The sequence below is a fragment of the Fundulus heteroclitus genome, unplaced genomic scaffold (genome assembly GCF_011125445.2).
Source record: "Fundulus heteroclitus isolate FHET01 unplaced genomic scaffold, MU-UCD_Fhet_4.1 scaffold_76, whole genome shotgun sequence".
Taxonomy (NCBI): domain Eukaryota; kingdom Metazoa; phylum Chordata; class Actinopteri; order Cyprinodontiformes; family Fundulidae; genus Fundulus; species Fundulus heteroclitus.
The window spans coordinates 230016-250570 of NW_023397208.1; the positions used below are offsets into that span (position 1 = coordinate 230016).

A 20555-nucleotide genomic window follows, 5' to 3' on the forward strand; every position below is an offset into this window, starting at 1 on the left:
TACGACCTTTGTATGATGGCCCTTTCAGAGTCCTTGAACCAGGGCCTAAACATTTTCTTTTGGATTTGGGAGGGCGTAAGGAAACTATCTGTGTTGACAGGCTCAAACCCGCTCATGTCTTGGCGGACGATCAGGTGGTAACGGCCCAAGCTCCTCGCAGGGGAAGACCCCCCTCCACTGTTTTAATGGACCGTTGTTCTTCCTCCAGAGATCCTCATTTATCGGAGCTCAACCCCCCTGCAGCCCCTCCATGTCGCCCTCGTCCTCAGGCACGGATGTCCCAGGATCATCCTACAGGGTCCAAGTTCAGCCGTTTTGGACGTTTGTTGAAACGCACGAATCTGGATTAGTTTGTTATTTTACCCTACTGAGTGTTCGGGGGGGGGCATATGTGGCGGACCACTAGGGGGCTCCACTCTCACTCAGTGGAGAAGTTTTAGCGATGAGAAATATGTTTGTTCGTTGGTGTATATATATATGGTTTTCTGTACAGTTGCTAGCAGTTGGAGTCGAGTAAAGAGCTGTTCAAACCTACATCCTTTGTGTCGTCATTTTCACTCCTCCACATGCTAAAGATAAAAATAATCAGAAAACTTGAGAAGTTTGCAAATGAATATGTTGATTTTAAGGCAAAACGTGTATGTATGCGTATGCATAAAAATCACCACAGAGTATCTATAGTCTTTTTCCGATCTGCTCAGACAGCTCTCAGAGTTCCTTTCTCCGACCCACGTTCGGTGTGGCACAAACCACCAAGTAGCTTGTTTGATCCCTTTAAACAAGCTGAATGGCTGAGGCAAAGCATGTAGAAACCAGTGATGTATAAAATAAGGCTATACACATTTTATTTATACTGTATTTTCACAGTTTTATTAGGTACCTCTCTCAATCCCTTTCATTTGAAGCACTTTCCAGGAGAAATCAAGCATCAATTAATGAGCTGCGCAGATTCCAACAAATCCATTGCTGTCTGAACTTCTGTTTTATTACTTTCATTTATTTATTACACTTACACTTACAGTACACTTAGTTTGTTCAGTACACAAAACCTGAAAAAACAAAATAAATTATTGATATTCTATAGACGTTGCTAGTTATGATGAATCGTTACATCATATTTATTATGCTCGTGAAAGTTGTGTAGTTCAAATATCTTCACTATGACAACTGAAAAAAATAAACCGGTGTTTTTGAAAATGTCTTAAAGCTCTTTTTAACATTATTGAGGATTTAAGATGGTGACAAACCAGAACTGGCAAGCAGAGATGCACTCAGGCAGAAAGCAGACAGGCCTGCAAGGGAGTCCAGACAGCAGGCTGCAAACAATACTCCACCCACCAAAGATGAAGATGATGCAGCTTCGAGCTGAAATGTCAGCACTCTGTCACTGTCACTGGTCTCACTGGCCGTACGATAAATCACCTACTTTCAGATTAAATTATTTGTTTTCTTACAGAGTTACACAATATAAAGATGTAAACTGATATTGCTTTTGTAAAAATAAGTTCAAAGTAAAGTTGTTTTTCAGGATAAAGGTTATGTTGTAAAAAAAAAAATGAAATAAAATAAAAGTCAAACTACCGGTCCATGTCACTATGGAGGAACATTATTAAAATCATATTTCCTCTGCATTAGAGGAAATATGAGGGAATGTCTTACCTGAGCTTACCTGAGCAGAGAAAATGGAGTGTAGCACGGTGGTCCGACGTTCTTTTTTCAAATTAAATTTAAATCTAATTTGGGAAAACAGGTCCCAGAGCCTGGGGGACGAGAGGCGCCGTGGGGCCCTGTGTCACCTGCTGGTGTTGGTCCCCTGCGTTCTATCGTGTCCAGAGCCAGTTCAGGTGTCTACTAGGAAGCGTTAGAGTGCTTCGTCGCTTACTTCTGCTGACAAGCTTTTATGGGGATCCTGATTTAATTTATCAGCAGGACCTGGCACCTGCCCACACTGCCGAAAGCACCATTACCTGGTTGAATGAGCATGGCATCACTCTGCTTGATTGACCAACAAACTCTCCTGACCTAAACCCAGTGAAGGAAGAGGTATTCTAAAGGGGAAGACGGGAGATAGCAGACCCAACAAGGCAGACAAGCTTAAGGTCAGCTATCAAAGCAACATAGGATTCAACAGCACCTCAGTAGAGCCAGAAGCTGATCGCCTCCATGCCTCACTGCGATGATCCAGTCATTCATGCAAAAGAAGACCTGGCTAAAGTAGTTTTGTGCGTATACAGTAAAATGGGCATTTCTGTCCTATTTTTTTATGGGTTTAAGTAAGAAAAGGGATTTTTATTTGCTGTAATTTATGCCACTATTCATTACAATTGACAAAACATTTTCTTTAATTGATTTATGTAACTTACCACCTGTGGAGTCTGTGACTATAGAAATCCATGTCTGTGCAATAAGGTCAATTTCGCTTTTACACTCAAGGAAACAGTAGCCAGGAGAAACAACAGAAAGCAGCATGAACAAGAACTGTCTTTAAAAAAAAGTCTGAAAGTCAAGTGAAAGCAAATTAGTTTTTATAACCCTGCAAGGTGAAAGCACAGCATCTTTTTGCTATTGTGATTATCCCAGATTTTAGTATGTTATGATAGGTGAAGACTAGTACACAATGGTCACTAAATAAATGTAGCTTATGAAATTCTATGGCATAAATTCTATGGCATGCAAGGAAATTAGGTAGAAACATCCCAGTAAAGCACAACATCAACAGTTTATGGATTAGAGGGAGAGAGCTGACCTGAATACAGCCGAGCTTTAGTTGAATAAATTCACCTTTTTTATGCATCTGTGTGCAGTTGAGATTTTATGCCACTTCCAACGCTGTAAGTGGACCCATTTGAAGCTATCACAAACAGGATGCCTAATCTTTTTAGCGTCACTTCCCCTCAACAAGATCAAAGAAATGTAGAGTATGTATCGTCTGGTGATAAGGAGTAGGTTATTAAGCTGTTAAATCTTGTCTTAATCTTCTGTGTGGATCGCTGAACTCCCCTTTCTTGTAAACATTCATCAAGGCTGAGGAAACGTGGACGTGTTTATAGCTGTTACTTTTTCTACACTGCAGTTGTGCATGTGTACATGTACGCAGCGTTGCTGCAAACTTTTTTTTTTTTTATAAGCAATGAATTATTGATAAAGCTAAACACAGTGATCCTGAAGCAGCGCGCCCTTTAATGATGCAAAACCTTGCCGACTTCAGGCTTGCTCTCTCCTGAGGGTCTAAGTTTGGGTTTAATGTTCGATTTCCTCCCAAGAGGCTGATTGAGGTGTCGGTCAGTGCAGCTTCCCAGCATCTCCAGAGAGATTTTCTTTTGAATTTTCACCAACATAAACTCCAGTTTTAACTCAAACAAGACATTACAAGCGATATGGAAATTCGTAGACGTTTTCCAGTTCTTAACCGCAGTTTTGGGACGTCTGAAATTAAGCACATTCTAACGGTTCTTATCTCTGTGTCTCGCCATCTTCTTCTGCAATCCTTGCAGCTTGAGGGTGGGGTTCCACTTCCGAGCCCCATGGAGCTGATGGGCAAGATCCTGGTCAAGAACAAAAAAAAGCACCACAAAGCCGACGGCAGCACCAAGAAGAAGCTCTCTGAGCAGGTTTCCAACACCTACAGCGATTCTTCCAGCGTATGTGAGCCATCCTCCCCCAGTGCAGGTACGGCAGCCCTGGTATTGCAGTTTCACAAAAACAAACTTGGGGAGACACTGTGACCTATGTTCTATGATGAAAAATGTTGCCATCTGCCTCCATCTGCGCTGTAGACCAAAACCTCGCTGCCTCCCAGACACTGAAGCAGCGGAGCAAAACCCTGCTGTTGTTCAGCGTTTTGATCATTTTCATGGCCCTTTCCATCAGCCCAGGATATTATTGGCTGCTGCACACACCTTCTGGGGCTCCTAAAACACTAGCCACTGGCAGCCGTCAACTTGGCTGGGTGTGTGTGTGTGTGTATGTGTGTGTGTGCATGGACTCAGCATGATGTTATAAGTGCATCACAGCTGCTCCCTGGCTCGAGTTTTCTCAAATCTGTCACCAGCCGCACTGGAGTGTGCTGCACATTTTATTCGGGCTTCTATATCTGCTTGCGTGCATGCTTTGCTGTTTATTTACGTTTGCATTTTCTTATCTTTATTTGTGTGGTTGTAGAATTTGGAATCCTAGAATTCAATAGTGTATTTCTAGCACACACTGCCCCCTGGTGATAGAAAATGAGTTCCACAGCCAGGACCCTGGCTTGTTCAGAGACAATAATTAGGTCAATATCTAAAGAAGCGGCAACAAATATTTTTATTTCTGGATAATTACTTCTAAGGAATAAAATGGCTAAATTTCTACTATTTTAGTTAGTAAAACAGCAAAGTAAAGCCTGCAGATTGAGTTTGGGAAAACAATGTAGAAAACAATGTAGAAAAAACTGTTGTTTTTTTTCCCCTCCAAGGTTCAACTAAAGAAGAGATAGTTGATTCCTCGCAACCCTCTGATGGTGCTGAGCTCAACCTGAGACCACATGGCAGAAAGTCTATTGGTGAGTGATGACCTCAGCCTAAAATCTTTGCCGTGGTCCTCATTAAGCTGGAAGTATAGGTCAGTTTGACCATTATCTTGGACATAATTTCCTGTGTCAGTGTGAGCTCAGATTTAGAGGAAGATCCTGAGTCAGCCCCTCATTATGCATGCAGAGGAGCTGGGTGAGTTACAGCTAAGCTATATTAAAATAAATATCGTCCGTCACTCAGCTCCACCAGTTTAAGCTTGTTACTGAGGGACCTGTGTTGCTATTTGAAACATAATGGAGAGAACTACTAGATCACGGTAATAAAAGCGTATCTTTATTTAAATTGGTCAGTGGGGCATTTGTTTTGTCTTTGTAGAAATGTATTAAAAAAATGTATGCGTTCAAATTGTATTTAATTGCAACATATTTCAGGTGAAGTGGAGGCTGAAAGCGATGAGGACGATGACGATGATGATGACTGTAAAAAGGGCTCAATGGATGAGGTATGCATGGAGAAAGAGGCCCACGTCAGAAGTGGGTTGAGAAAGTGTTCATACCCTCTGAATATTTTCAGATTAATGCTTTTTTCCCCCGTTACAACCACAAAATAATTTTTTGGGGAATTTCAAGTGATAGTGGTAAATCATTGCAGTGGTAAATCAGCAGATGTCAGCTCAAAGCAACTTTACCTTGTTTATGAGATGGAAATAAAACATTTCTTGTTCCTTTCAAGTTACTAGATACACTCATTATCTGGGGGTGTATGTTTGCAATGACCCTAAAGTATAAGTACGTTTACATTGTTTAATTAGTTGTTTCTTGGAGTGCTTACTTTATGGTAACATTCCTTCCATGTTTTTTCCTAATAACCTACGGTCCTACTTTGAACATCAATGTTCAAGTCTTGACACAGGTCTGCTGATGAAAAGCATCCCCACAGCATGATGCTGCCATCAACTTGTTTATCTGTGAGTTGAGGATGATGTGCAGTGTTGATTTTCTGCTACACGCATCCTTTCACATCTAGGGATATTCATTCATAATCTGACCCTACTACTTCCCCAAAACTTTATCCAGCCTCTCTGACCCTTGGCTTTTATGACAACTGTTCCAGCATTTAGTTATATATACTCAATTATACACAGCTGGGCTCTATGGACTTTTTAAACACTTTTCAGATGTTTATTTCTAAAAACTTGCACTAATTTGTATTTGGCTGTTATACAAACTCTTTAGAATATTAATTGAGGTATGGCTATAATGGGACAAAACGCAGAGAGGTTCAAGGGGTTTGTCAGTGCTATTCCTGTTTGATTTGCTTTTATTTGCACATGAATGGCTGTCCTCAAAAGATTGGTGGTTGTTATTAATAATTTTGTCTCCACTATCGCAACGGTTTTTAGATTGATTTGTTGGTCTAGAAGGACCATTATTCTTGGTTGTATTTAAAAGCCATTCAAACTGAAATTGAAAAATCTTTCTGCGATTCCAAAGTGAAATAATTATATAATAATTTGGGCAGGTTATTGTTCACCAAAAGAAAAGGCCAACAAAACAACATATCTGAAGCAGGGAGGGGATGTGTTTCAGCCCGAAGGGGTCGCCTCTTCTGTCACACAGGCTTTGTTGAAGGTTCTAGCAGAGTGCAACAGTGACCTTCTGTATCGGCCTTCACTGCACCGGACTTGAAGAAATATCTCAGTCATTCTCTGCTAACAGCTTTAGGCTCTTTAGAGAGGTCCCTGACAGAACAAGTTGTGTTTTCATTATTTTTTCAGCTTCTTTGAACCAGTGGCTCTGTTGCTGCCCTGTTTACCACAGACACACCATGATCTACAGCCTCACCGTCATCCTGCACGATGCTGCAGATTTACAGTTCAATCTGTTGTGTGGGTCAACAAACAGTTCTCCAAAAACTCTACGTCTTTAACTAGATCAAAATGGTGTTTAGCTGGATTTTAATTCTCCAATATGACATCTATTGATGCCAGATCATTTTGCTGCACATTTCTGTGTATTTAGCCTCATGCCCTACACCTACACATCACTGACACTCGTCTAAGTATTTGTATAGATGACAGGACTCTGATGTCTACTAAAAGCCTAAATTTTGCAAAATTAATAAAAAAAAGGTGAGAGTACAATTCCCCTCGGCTTCTCAGTGCTTCCAAATATCAACTAAGAAACAATCCTTTACTTGGACAAACTCTAATCTCTAATCTAACCTCCTGTTAGTAAAAAATCTAGATGGTTGTGATGGTAGTATACTAAGGTTGCAAATGCAGAATTTGCTTAATGTTAAATGTACTGGAGAAAACAGTACTGGAGAAAACAGAAAAAAAATATGATCTTCATGATCCTGCCTGCTTTTTCCACATGAAAGTAGCCTCATTAAGGATTTCAAAGCCTGGGCAAAGCAATTACATTATTTACATACTTAAAACACTGCATTATTAATACTACTACTGGTCTCCTATTTTGAGGGCAAATTTGCTTTTTTAGTCTTGTTCTAACCCCAGTCACACTACTGTGTATCTACCTTACTTTACAATGGTGGCCATGCCCCCCCTTAGTTAGATATTTCTCCAGCACTCCATTTTTACTGCTACTCCAACTCCAGGTCTGATATGCCATATATACTACACATAAGCACCACTCCTTCAGAATCAACGCTAGTGCTTACAGAATGTCACAGCATTTTTAGATAATTGTTATTTCCAATAAGAACATAATCTCATCCTACACTACGCAGTTGCTCTGTCTGCACTGATGAAGATTGTGTGACCTCGGCTTGCTGACTGCTTGAAGTAACAGCCAGATCCATTTTGTGAATATTCTACTTTATGGAGTCACTTACATCCCTGCGACAGACTGGCGACCTGTCCAGGGTGTACCCCACCTCTCGCCCAGTGAACGCTGGAGATAGGCACCAGCAACCCCCGTGACCCCATGAAGGATTAAGTGGGTCAGAAAATGGATGGATGGATGGAGTCACTTACAGAAGATTGAATTGGCATTCCCCAGATGGTCAGATATTCCTTATTTATAGAGGTGGAGAAATAAGACAATAAAGTCACTCTAGAAGTATTGAACTCATCTGGGTGTAGTTTAATACTATGAATTTAAACCCTTCATCTCAATACACAAGCACTTTACAAAACAGAGGTGCATTAAAAGCATTAGGAATATAGATGTTCCGCAAAAAAAATACCCTTAATTTCTTTATATTTGGAGCCATATAACATGTGTTTTCAATACGCTCACATAACTGACTGCATAGGAAAGAGTGTGAAAGCAGCTTTTCTTGTGTGTCTGTTTTTGCACAGGGCACAGCAGGCAGCGAGGCATTCGCCACAGAGGAAATGTCCAACCTGGTAACCTACATCCAGCCAGTCAAGTTTTACTGCTTCGAGACATCCAAAAGTAAGGAAGATCAATAAACCTTTTGACAAGTGCGATATAAATGGAAATACACAGCCTTCACTTATCTTTCCTGTTTTCTGTATTCCATATAAACCTTTATGTTTATACTTTAATAGATGACTAATTAAATTAAATTGTATGTTTCTGTTGAGAGGTGTAAAAATAGTCCCCGTATAATGCATGTCAATATCTTTTTTCGAAATAAGAAATAAATTGCATTTAAAAACTGTGCAGTTGCTTTAATTAATATTTATATGTTAACCTGCAGAGATTAACCGGAGCTTCCAGATGTCCTCCTTTGTAGAGACCAAAGCTTTGGAGCTACTGACAAAGTCTCCAGTAGAGTTTGTGGAGTATCCTTCTTTAAGTACAGCTTTCTTCTTTTTACGCTCTCGAATACGTTTGTTGTTTTGCTTGTCTGATTTCAATTTTACTAGCTTTACTAGTTACGACAGAGAAAGGCCCACTTCAATCTTCCTCCCCTGCTTTTTTATCTAATTTCTTCTGTGCCATTTTGGCTCAATAACAGCAACAAAGAAATCATTGGCAACACACACATTTGTTATTTAAAGTCTGGCATGAAATTCATAATTATTTGGCTTTTTCATTATGTATTGAACCATTCTTTGTTGGGGTGTAATGTTCATACAAGATATAAATTTAGTAATTTAAAAAATCAAATTGTGTAAAGAAGTTGATTTTTTTTTTGTGTGTTTTTTATTTAATTTACAGAGGGTCAAAATTACAAAGAAAGGGTCAAATATATACATAGAGGTGGGAAATTTGGATAAGTGTTACTATTCAAATCCTTTTACTTAATTTGGGTCATATGTTTTGCTACTATTTGACACATAGTCCAACAATTTCTAAGGAGTTTAGATTCAGCATTGGCATAAAAGAGACTCAGCATTGGCATAAAAAATATCAACGCGTGTTTGGGGTTTGTTGAAGTTGAAGGGTCTACCTAGCTGTTGTTTTATTGTAAAGCTGAGGAATTGGGTGGTATTTCATTGTCTTTTGGCTATGCACCAGTAACACTGCCAGCAAAACATCCCCACAACATGATGCTGCCTCCACCATATTTGGCAGCTGCTGTGGTATTCTTAGGTTTGAAAGCCTCACAAGACTCCTCTAAAAATAGAGCAGCTCAATCTTTATCTTGTTTGAAAATACAACTTTTTCCCAGAAGAACTTGGCCTGTCCATGTAGGAAGCTGCACATTTCAGAAGAGCTTGGAAGTGTCCATTTTGGAGCAGGCACTCCTGTTTTGGTCGTCAATCTTTCAGTCGAGGTGAGGTAGAACTTAATTCACTATTGAGACAGGCACTGGTTCTCTAGCAGCTGCCAGATTATGATCAGTTTGAGCCTTATTGATTCTTGGCTTGTTCCTGAGCATCCAACCCAATTCCCTTTTATCTGAAGGTGACCGTTATGGTCGGACACTGAAACACAGGTGTTCCAACAGGACAATGATCCCAAACACACATCAAACCCACTTTTGGATGGCTTATGTTAAGCTGCTGGAATGGGCCCTGACATCAACCCTATTCAAACATTGTGAGCTCTGCATTAAAGCCCAGTCTGTGGAAGGAAACCAACCAATTTAAATGAGCTCTATAATTTATGATATGAAGTGTGGTCAGACATCAGGCCAGTAGAATGTTTATTACTACAAAGGCTGGTACAGGGAAATTTTGCTACTGCTAAACAACTTCAAAATTGTCCATCCAAATAATTAGTTAAGCCAATGTCAATCTATTTATCAGGATTGTGGTATAATGTTCTACCTTGAACAAAGACTTGTTAAATTAAATCACTAAAAGCCCAAGATCAGTGTGACATGCATGTGCCTGAGTGCTTGTAACCTTTGACCAGTGCTGTCAGATATGTTTACTGTATATTAGGTGCTACGACTTGATGACTATCTGTGTACCTGCAGACCGTGCTGTTCTTTACCTAACTGATTTTGTCAGATACAATAAGCTGCAGCTGAGCAGGATCTACCCTAAAGGTACTCGAGTAGATTCCTCCAACTACAACCCTCAGCTCTTCTGGAATGCCGGCTGTCAGCTGGTGGCTCTCAACTTCCAAACCATCGGTGAGTGACGACAGCAACGTCTCTTTTGATAAATCTAATCGACTGAAAGTTTTATTCGTCTGCACCGTGCTGAAAAACAAGTCCTGTCGATCTTCCTCAGACTTATCGATGCAGCTGAACCTGGGCATGTATGAGTACAATGGGAAATGTGGATACAGACTGAAACCAGAGTTCATGAGACGGCCAGATAAACACTTCGATCCTTTCACTGAGAGCACAGTAGATGGGATAGTTGCCAACACGCTGTCTGTTAAGGTGTGTGTATGTTCCTATCGATCCCTTGCAGCCTCTGTAGGTTTGTCTGTATATGCTTGCCTGATTGCACAACATGAGGTAATGTGGCTTGGGAGGTTGCTTATTTATGCATGTGTTACACAAAATCAGGTTGGTGTTCTGTAAAATCCTTTTAATAATGATGCCTGGCCAAATGTAAATGCAGTTAGTGAATGTTATATATCTGGTTCTGGGACCAGATCTTGCATCAGAATAACTTAATTTGCACTGATTACAGATCATCTCAGGTCAGTTCCTGACTGATAAGAAAGTAGGAACATACGTGGAGATCGACATGTTTGGCCTGCCCGTGGACACCAAGAGGAAAGCTTTCAAGACCAAGACATCTCAGGGCAATGCCATCAACCCTGTCTGGGAAGAGGAGGCCATTGTTTTCAAGAAGGTAAAAACGTGTCTAAAATGTGTATTCTTACACCTCGAGTATTATGCATGAAATTAAATAAAGTTTATTTCCCTGACATCTGGAAAACCACAAATGTACTCCAGGATAAAAACACAGATTTGTAATGCTGATATATCAGCTTTGTGGGGAGCGTAAGACTTCTCAGACATCTTGAAATAATATATATAAATGTCTTCATACGAAACTGAACTCTGTCTTATATCCTAAACTAAATGATACAAGCTCTCCCAACATCAATTAGGAAATTATTTTATTTTACTTATGTAGGTTCTGTTTCTTTATTATTAATTTATAGGTCTAAGTGTTATATAGGCTTGTAATAACTCTTGTTTCATAAGCCACAGTTCCACCGACCGTACTCAGTTTAGCTCGCCCAGCTCCGCTCCTCCCTACTCGGTTTATCTTCACCGGTTTTGTGATTCAACCGGCCTAGAAATGCCTGGAAGAGGGAACGACTCCTGGTGGTGGCTCTAGCCCCCGTCCCCCCTGCCCTTTTCCCTGTTTAACACATTGACACTTTAAAGAAATCTGCAAGAAATGGCGAATGATAAAACTATATATTATTATAAATAGATCATAAATAAAAGCAAAAAAATACAAATAATGTTTCTATAACTGTATTAGCAAGATTGTATTGTAATTTTATCTAACTTTATAATTTTATTTCAATGGTTTTTCATTGGTTTTCTGTACAGTGCTTTGGAATTGCTTTGCCTGTGAAAAGCGCTTAATAAATACACTTTACTTACATACTTACACATCTAATAATAAAATAAGGCACAGCTCCTCTGAACTGCTATCTGCTTTGAAATTGTGTGCCAGGAGTGAGGACAACATGTTAATAGCTTAAAAGATTTTTTTTATAGGTTTAATTTTGCCCTGACTCCCCAGTTGCCCAACAGAGTGAACTTTCAGACCATTACCCAGTTTGAGCTACCTACTGCAACCACCACTGCTTCCCCCGTCTGTTCTCAGGTTTGATTTAGTGCTGACCCCCTCGGCTGCAGGCGGACAGCTGCCGACTTTTACCATATGAGGTGGATGGATGAACACTTTGGAGACAGAAGTGTCCACCCACTGTGTGTAAAATGAGAGAAAGCCTCTGTAAATCTACAGATCTCATACAGTGCTTCTGCATATAGAAAGCTGATCGTGTCATCTTTCTTTTCTTTTCTTTTTTCTTCAAGCATGGTTCATTTTTCGCTCCGCAGCTTTTCTGGACTTCCTCTTGGAAAAACCTTCTCATTTCCCCACGTCTCTTGGCCAATCACTATTGTGTGTTCATGTCAAAACTCCTCTCGAGTCGGCTCGGTTTGACCCTGCCGTTGAGTTGGGCCGGAGGAACCTGGGCTGGCCCTGCAAAAATTGCTCCTGAATCACTTGCAAGCGGAGCTGTGCGGTTTGCAGCTAATACAAGCCGGTGGAACTGGACCTATAGAGACTTTTGTCATCATTTTACAGTGTTTTCTATTTTTTAAAGCACACTTTATTTTTGCATTTAAAGTGTACTATTGTAAAAGAGAGCTTTAAAATGATAAATGTGTTTGGGGGCAGCGCTGGAGGTAGCAGAGATGGAGATGTTGAGGTTCCCTTTGAGAGAGATGAAGATGGATAGGATCAGGAATGCGTTCGTCAGATGGACAGCTCGTGTTATAGGTGCTTTGGAGATAAAGCCAAAGAGACCCGACATGAGATGGTTTGGACATGTACCGAGGAGGGATAGTGAAGACATCGGTAGAAGGATGATGAGGCTGAAACTGCCAGGCAGGAGGCCTAAAAGGAGACCAAAGAGGAGATTTGTTTATGGAGTGAAAGAGGACAGGAAGGTATTTAGTGTTAGAGATGAAAATGTAAAAGGTAGGGTTAGATGGAGACAAATGACTTGCTGTGGCAACTCCTGAAAGAGAAAGGTCAAAAGAAGAAGACGCTTAGAATATAAATTCATCACCTCTGTATTTATTAGGTATCCATTCTGAGGACCCAGATGTTCCTGTAATCTTTTAAAATAGTTCTTCAAGCTTTGTTGGGTGATGGTGGGGCAGGAGTTAGGGAGTTTGTCCTGGATCTGCTGGATTGCTGGTTTGATCCCCCGCTCTGTTTGTCTCAGTTGTTGGGTCCTTGGGCAAGACATTTCACTCGCATTGCCAGCTGGCGGTAGTCCTTTAGATTTTATCTGGGTTTTTGTCCTCTACTTTTCTGCAAACTCTCTATTCCTGAGTGTGACAGTATATTGCTTTTTTGCAGGCTTTAAAGATTAAGTATGAGACAACAAAAGGACCGTGTTGGTTCTAAAATAGTTGTTTTTCATGTACTGATTTAAGAAATTGGTGATGAGCAGCTATTACCAATAAAATGCTGAGAAATCCAAATGAAATCTAAAGATATCATACAATCAGAAGTTTTTGAAATAAACTGAAATATGGTCAAATACTGGAGAGACAACACTGCCAAGTTCAACAAGAACAACTTTAAAGTCTTTCGTAAAAACTAAAATACATTTCAATAATGTAATATTAAAAAGAATCAATATCACACCATATAAAATAAATTCTACCTTCTTTTAGTCGGACACAAAGGGCTTGTTTCTGGATTAATTTAAAAGTTTCTTCAAACTTCACTCATTAAAAAAGCTGCTCAGTTTGAACAATATTTAATTTAGCAACCCAAAATAAAATTCAAAAGATGTGCAAAAGATGTTGAATTACCTTCAGATTGTTGTCAATTGATATCAATTCCATGTTCACTTCAAAGTAAAAGCATACATTCAGAAGTGTACAAATAATCAATCAATTCAGTTGCTACATCAGCTCTAGAATAACAAAAAAATGGTTGGTTTCAAAAACGTAACAGTTGCACATTTAGCACATTACAGTACTTTCTGTTTAGAAATTTATATATTTATAAGTAAGGGTTAAAAATTAGGATAGATGTTTTAATCTAGATGGTGTCCACATGATGACAGCCGATAGAACATTATTTAAAAACCCCTTTTATCCCTATACATGTTATGTGACCCTGTCTATGCCATGTCTATGCCATTATCTTAGGTTGTCCTTCCAACACTGGCTTCACTGAGGATAGCCGTGTTTGAAGAAGGAGGAAAGTTTATTGGCCACCGCATCATGCCTGTTTCAGCCATCCGCCCAGGTGACAAACCTCTTTTCTTGTTCCTGTCATTTGGAACACTTGTTAACGAATGATCCTATGTTAAAAAAAACAGTATCAACAGGCATGTAAATATTTAAAAATTTGAACACTTCCGACTCTCAAACGCCTCATTTCTTGCATTTTGCTAAGCTGTAAAACCTCTCGTCTATGTTTCAGGTTATCGATATATCAGTCTAAGGAATGAGAAGAACCACTCCCTGATGTTGCCTGCCCTCTTTGTTTATGTTGAAGTCAAGGACTACGTCCCAGATACATTTGCAGGTAGGCCATGGGCAAAGGAAGGATATAAAGATCCTGTTTTGTTGTCTGGGATTACCAAAATGTTTTCTCCCTGCTTCTTAGACGTCATTGAAGCCTTGTCCAACCCCATCCGCTATGTCAACCTGATGGAGCAGAGAGCCAATCAGCTGGCTGCTCTCACCTTAGAGGAAGGAGGGGAAGACGAGGGTGACAAAGAGGTATATGGATATTTCTATAAACCACTCTGTACCACATGTAAGCTATTTTACCATGATGTCTGCTTCATATGTTCTTGGTTTTATGTGGCGTTTTGATTACATTTCTGCTGTTTTTTCTGCAATAGTCTTTCTTTTTGAGCATATTAATATTTCTAAGATCTAAGATGTAAATTAGGGACACAGACTCAGAGGGGTAAATTTACCAAATCGTTTGTGCAGGTTAAATGTGTGGACACTGTAAGGCAGGCATTTATCCCAGGGGGGTATGTGGGATTTATCATCTGCTTTGGCCAATGAAAAGTTTCCATTTTCGAGCAAGGTGTCAGTGACACCTGGAGACGAGCAAAAGCGCAGCAAGCACACTGCAAAGCTTAAAGCCCCTTTTTACGTGTATATATTGGAAGCAACAGGATGCAAACACGACCAGGAGGGGATAAGTGTTTCTGCATCACATACATTACGTTGACTAACTTAACACATTTCAATCATTTGCTTTTATCTTTAAGCGAGTCACTTAAATGCATGAATCACCACCTCATCCACATTATTCAATTATTGAGTAATTTTGTCCTTATCGTGATTCATCCTTGACACAGAAAAGTGTTATTCTTACGCTCTTTGAGGAGTACACCGAGCCTGCAAAGAAATACTTCTCTCTCTCCCTCTTTGATAACTACATAGTTTTTTTTTTTTTTTTGTGGGGCTTTTTGGCTGAAGTTATGACGCAAAACATTGAACCTCATTGCTTGCATTATTTGGATATTTGTGGCCATGTTTGCCTCTGCGTGACATTTAATCCTGATCAGGAATGAAGCCGATATGTTGTACAAAAAAGACAGGTAGAACATTTTAGCACATAGCACAGCTTTAGGTATTTTCTAAAGAGAGAACTTATTTTCTCTTAAAATAAAATCTTTAAATATGCAGTTAAGATCAAAATAATCTGACAAGGGTTTTTTAATCAACAAAAGTATTTAAAACTCATGAACAGTGTAGTTTAAATAAATTAAGGAATGCCCATTGTCACCACAAACCAGAGATATAACCCATTTTAATTCTAAGTCATCCATAGCTATGTTTACATGGACAAAATTTCACCATCAGATTAAAATGTATTTGGATTTAATAATCATATTGTACCGTTTATATGGGCACACAATCAGTTAATCTGATCATAATGTACGTGTAAATGCACCTGGCTTTATTCAGAATAGAATCACTCTGATATGCACAGTTATCAAATTCCCCTAAAAAAAAAACACAGAACAGGTACTTCCGTCTTTGCTGAACTACAAAAATAGTAAATAAAGTAGTATTATACGAGTTTTTTTGTCGTCCAAGCGCACAGAAATATTTTTTAGACCACTAGAATATGCTTTATGCAAGTGGGAAAAAAATTTTTGCTTTAGTGAAAGTTGACTTTACAGAGGCATTCAGAACATTTTACAAATGTGTCTCTCTCACCAGAAAACCTTTAAAATTTGAACTCAAATGGGACGTTTCCAGAGAAAAAAAAACTTTAAACATATATTCAGACAAGGCATGAATCTAACTTAGGTTTTTAAAAGCAATACGTTAAACAGTCTCTCACTACAATCAGTTGTAAATGTTCTTTGAAGTTTCAGCTGTTTTGGAAAATAACAGTGAAACTGTTCTTTGTTCTTAAAGTTTCTGGGAAGAACTCAGAAAGCAGAGCGATCGTGCTTCATGTGTTTTGCATGTTCCTTTTCCTTTACTGCTGGACCCAATTAACAAAGTACATTCAGATGCAAACACACCCACCAGGTCTAGCAGATCAGAGCAATTTGCGGCTTTTATTAAAGGTTTTAAATCATATTGTAAAGACAGTTGGTTGTAGAATCCCCTTAATAGATTTTTTTTTTTTTTTTTAGGTTTTTATGGCACTAGTGGCTCATTTTTCATATAATTGGCTGACAGGAAAGGGGTTATGAGAGAGAGGGAGAGACATGTGGCAAAGGACCACAGGTCGGAGTTGAACCTGGTTCGGCCACATCCCTGGATGGGTCGTGAGCACAAACCACTGCACCACCAGAACACCCCCCCCCCCCCCCTTAAATAGCTTTATTTGGTGCATACACTAGCCTATTTTCAAATGATTATTTGAATTTTATACAAATACATCCAAGAGCCAGTTTCTGCAGCCGAGGAACGGAACGCTAAGATCCCCGCCCTCGACTGCCACCCATTTCACGACGCACCCGACCCCTTTGGCCCCTCCTACAGGTGGTGAGCCTATTGGAAGGGGGACATATGTCTCCTCTTCGGGCTGAGCCCGGCCTGGCTCCATGGGCAAAAGCCCGGCCACCAGGCACTCGCCAACATGCCCCACCTCCTGGTCTGGCTCCGGAGTGTGGCCCCGGTGACCCGTGTCCGGGCAAGGGAACACAACGTCTATTAATCTTACTCATCATAACGGCATTTTCGGGCTAGCTCTTTGTCTGGTCCCTCATTTAGGACCTGCCTGCCTCGGGTGACCCTACTAGGGGTGTAAAGCCTCTGACAGCATAGCTCCTAGGGTCATTGGGACACTCAAACCCGTCCACAATGGTAAGGTGGCAGCCCAGATAGGGCGCCTATGTGGTGAGGTGTTCTGGGCACGTCCCACCGGGAGGAGACCCAAGGGAAGACCCAGGACACACTGGATGGACTATGTTTCTCGGCTGGCATGGGAACGCCTTGGATGGATGGATGGATGGATGGATGGATGGATGGATGGATGGATGGATGGATGGATGGATGGATGGATGGATGGATGGATGGATGGATGGATGGATGGATGGATGGATGGATGGATGGATGGACAAATACATCATACTAATTAAAAATGACATCAGAATGAAAAAAAATGGGTGCTCACTTGTTTTAGAAGTTGATATATTTATTCATAGTTTTGTTTATTAACCTCTTGATGTGAAGGATCTTTTAAAATGTTACCCACTAATATGATTTGAATTCCATATTTGAAAACTGACGAAATGATATACAACACAGTTTATATAGTTTTTATCTGATTAGAAGAATTACAGAGAAAAATGTCCGGCACATCTCACTAGAAGGATCAGTTCACTTTCAGTAACATCATAACAAGCTAGCAGCATGGATGGTGATTTGTTTTCTTTATTTATTTCAAACTGAGTGCATAATCTAAACTGCTCTGGTCTTCTTGAATGCAGTGTAGTTGCTCTAGCTGAAATTTAGACGTATGTGGCTAAAAAAATCAGAGCTCACTTCCCTAAACGCACGCAAAACTAATTTTAATTTAACACTTGTCTGTGGACTGAAAATGGTATCTATTAAAACAGGCTGTAAAACAAGAAGCAATCTATGTGAGTAGTCACAGTTTGTCTGAACTGACATAACGAGGATAAGCAGCCAGGGATTATTGAGGCTGCAGGACTAAGGCGAGCTGCCTTCATGTGGTAGTCCACGTAAATCCACAGAGTGGGGGCAACAGATGCTGAGGCATTTAGTGCGCAGAGGCCGGCAACTTTCTGCAGAGTCAGTCGCTACAGACCTCCAAACTTCATGTGGCTTTCTGATTAGATCAAGAACATTGCATAGAGAGTTTCATGGAATGGGTTTCTATGCCTGAGCTGCCTCCAAGCCTTACATCACCAAGCGCAATCCAAGGCATCGGATGCAGTGGAGTAAAGCCACTGGTCTCCAGAGCAGCGGAGACGCGTTCTCTAGAGTGATGAATCGCACTTCTCCATCTGGTAATCTGATGGACGACTCTGGGTTTGGTGGTTGCCAGGAGAACGGTAATTGTCTCACAGTATTTCCCCAAGTGTAAAGTTTGGTGAAAGAGGGGGGTTCTGGTGTGGGCTACATGTATATATTACCACAACTTTCACATAACATTCAACTTACTCCACTTGATTAGTTTCTTTGTTTCGACCTATACTTCAGGGACCTTCACTAGTACTGCATGAAAACGTGCAGCTCTGCAGAATCTGCTTTTGTGGTGCCTGAAGTCTTCAGTCTTTTACTTTTAGGAAATAAAAGTAAAAAGATCTGAAATATTATAGAAATTATATCAATGTATTACATTTGTTTTAGATTTTTTAGCAATGCCATCATCTCTCTCAATATATTCAGCTGTAGATGCAGAGCAACAGACAACAGAAAAGAGAATGATATTTAAGGAAAACTGTGAGAATTAAAATGATTAACATGAGGACAAACTTGGCATGAGAGAGAATGCAGGACAAGGTTTTTAGTGAAGGGGCTGGAAAGGACCGTTGTCCCCAAGGCTTCTCTTTTGCCTGCTTCGCCAGCTGATATGATTACCCAGGAGGATCGCTTGTTTCATGCTGTGACCATGGCAACAGTGACCATATGAGGTGGAGCGCGGACAGGCAGGGCATAAGTGTGGCGAGCGAACAGAGGGAGAGCACAGATCTGACTGGAGCGATTTGCATTAAGGTTTAGGCGTGTGAGTCAACGGGGAAATTAAAGACCTGCTGGGACTCGATATCACCAGCGATGCTAAGAGTGGGCTACCAGCGCTATGTCTACACACTGTCCTGCACAACGCTGGTAAAACACACGAGCTCTGACACTAGGAAGATGAAAGAAATCGACGTTCAACTTTTACTCCCCCAAAAGGCTATAGTAATCCTGTGTTTAAATAGTTTAATAGTTTTGTTACGTTAGGCTTTCACATGTAGCTTTCTGCGGAGACAAGCTGTCGCTGTCAAAGTCAAGTTGACCTAAACGTTTGCGTTTAATGTGGTGAGCAGGTGGAGGCAGGAAGCGACGCTACCTCCGAATCTAAAGTGGACCAGAGGGTAGCGGTACCTGCAGAGAACGGACTGAGCCACACTCCAATCATCACCCCCAAACCCCCCTCACTGGTCGGCCACCAGCCTCAGCCTTCAGGTACGAGACTGGCCCACCTTTATGCAGCCGCGGTATTTAAAGGGTCAATTGTAAATGAGTATCAAAGATTCTATCACTCACTGGCATCTTGATGTGTTTTTTTTGTTTTGTTTTGTTTTTTTTGGGGGGGGGGGCAGGTTCACTGAAACCGTCGGTGAAGACTGAAGACATCATACACAGCGTCCTCACTGGTAGGGTTTAAACTGATCTCAACTGTTGGTGCCAAGATTGATCGTTGTGAGAAAAGTTTTAGCACAAATCTGCTTTTGTTAGCCGATTCTCTTTACTTAGCCTTCCTTCACTCTTTGAAAGTACTTAAGTAAATGTAAAAAAGTTTGTTATTTACAAACTTTCTTTTCCCAAAATCCCTCTTCTTTTTCTTCGGTGATTCATGTTTCATGTTCAGAGATGGAGGCTCAGACAGTGGAGGAGTTGAAGCAGCAGAAGGGCTTTGTTCGAGAGCAGCGAAAGCAGTACAAGGAGATGAAGGAGCTGGTTAGGAAACACCATCGCAAAACGAGCGAGCTGATCAAGGAGCACACGGCTCGTGTTTCTGAGCTGCAGAGCCAGCATCAGCGGCGACGCTCCACCCTGCAGAAGAGCCACAAACGTGACGGTAAGAAAAGGTAGGTAATGCTTTTCTTCTGTTTTACTTCATCATTTTGTTTTTGTTAGAATCATACTAATTTGATTAAGCTGAGATCGGGTTGAATTAAATGGTCCTTAACTGAATTCCTGGCTCAAACTAAACTAAAACTAAGCCCTAGCTTAAAGTTCATAATGATGGACATTTTATTTTTAGCGAAAAATGACTCAATATTCAGTTCTGTAATTGAATTTAATCTCTCTGTAATTTGTTTTAGTTTAAATGGAAATTTCTAATTTGTAAACAAATGATCCACATATGATAAGAGATTTTTACCTGAAATTAATCTTTTAGACGTTAGCGTTAGTTTGATACATTTAGTTAATTCGTAAAATGTTTGTTATTAAATCTACTGTCTAATACCACACATGTCCAAAACCTGAAATTATAAAGCTGTATTAAGATTTACCTTTTGGAGAAAACAAAACTCAGTGGAAGAAAATTTAAAGACTCACTAATAGGTTTTAAAGAATCTGTCAATATATGGTCAAAAGCATCAATCCTTATTTTCAAAAGCACTTGCTGAAGGAATTTTACCATTTCTTCTTGGGTGTGTTTCACTTGTTACTAATATTTAAGATATTTTAACAGTAAATTACTAATCTGATCAGCACAATAGTTTGAGTTTGTATGTTTATATACATTTCATTCTC

The 20555-nt window shown here is 40.2% G+C and overlaps 1 protein-coding gene across 4 annotated transcripts in view; it reads left to right on the top strand.

Annotated features, from left to right (window-relative positions):
- Nucleotides 1-20555, top strand: part of LOC105929055 (1-phosphatidylinositol 4,5-bisphosphate phosphodiesterase beta-1) — a 164748-nt gene that overhangs the window by 117818 nt on the left and 26375 nt on the right. For 2 of the 4 annotated variants that reach the window (XM_036134178.1, XM_021318589.2), the window contains exons 14-27: nucleotides 3495-3669; nucleotides 4454-4540; nucleotides 4943-5013; nucleotides 7837-7933; nucleotides 8202-8286; nucleotides 9907-10031; nucleotides 10132-10286; nucleotides 10543-10707; nucleotides 13776-13875; nucleotides 14053-14157; nucleotides 14239-14354; nucleotides 19115-19256; nucleotides 19394-19447; nucleotides 19663-19882. In XM_036134178.1, coding sequence (XP_035990071.1) covers nucleotides 3495-3669; nucleotides 4454-4540; nucleotides 4943-5013; nucleotides 7837-7933; nucleotides 8202-8286; nucleotides 9907-10031; nucleotides 10132-10286; nucleotides 10543-10707; nucleotides 13776-13875; nucleotides 14053-14157; nucleotides 14239-14354; nucleotides 19115-19256; nucleotides 19394-19447; nucleotides 19663-19882 — 1697 coding nt within the window. The remainder of the gene's footprint in view (nucleotides 1-3494; nucleotides 3670-4453; nucleotides 4541-4942; nucleotides 5014-7836; nucleotides 7934-8201; nucleotides 8287-9906; nucleotides 10032-10131; nucleotides 10287-10542; nucleotides 10708-13775; nucleotides 13876-14052; nucleotides 14158-14238; nucleotides 14355-19114; nucleotides 19257-19393; nucleotides 19448-19662; nucleotides 19883-20555) is intronic. The other 2 variants (XM_021318590.2, XM_012866656.3) reach the window with 2 other exon arrangements.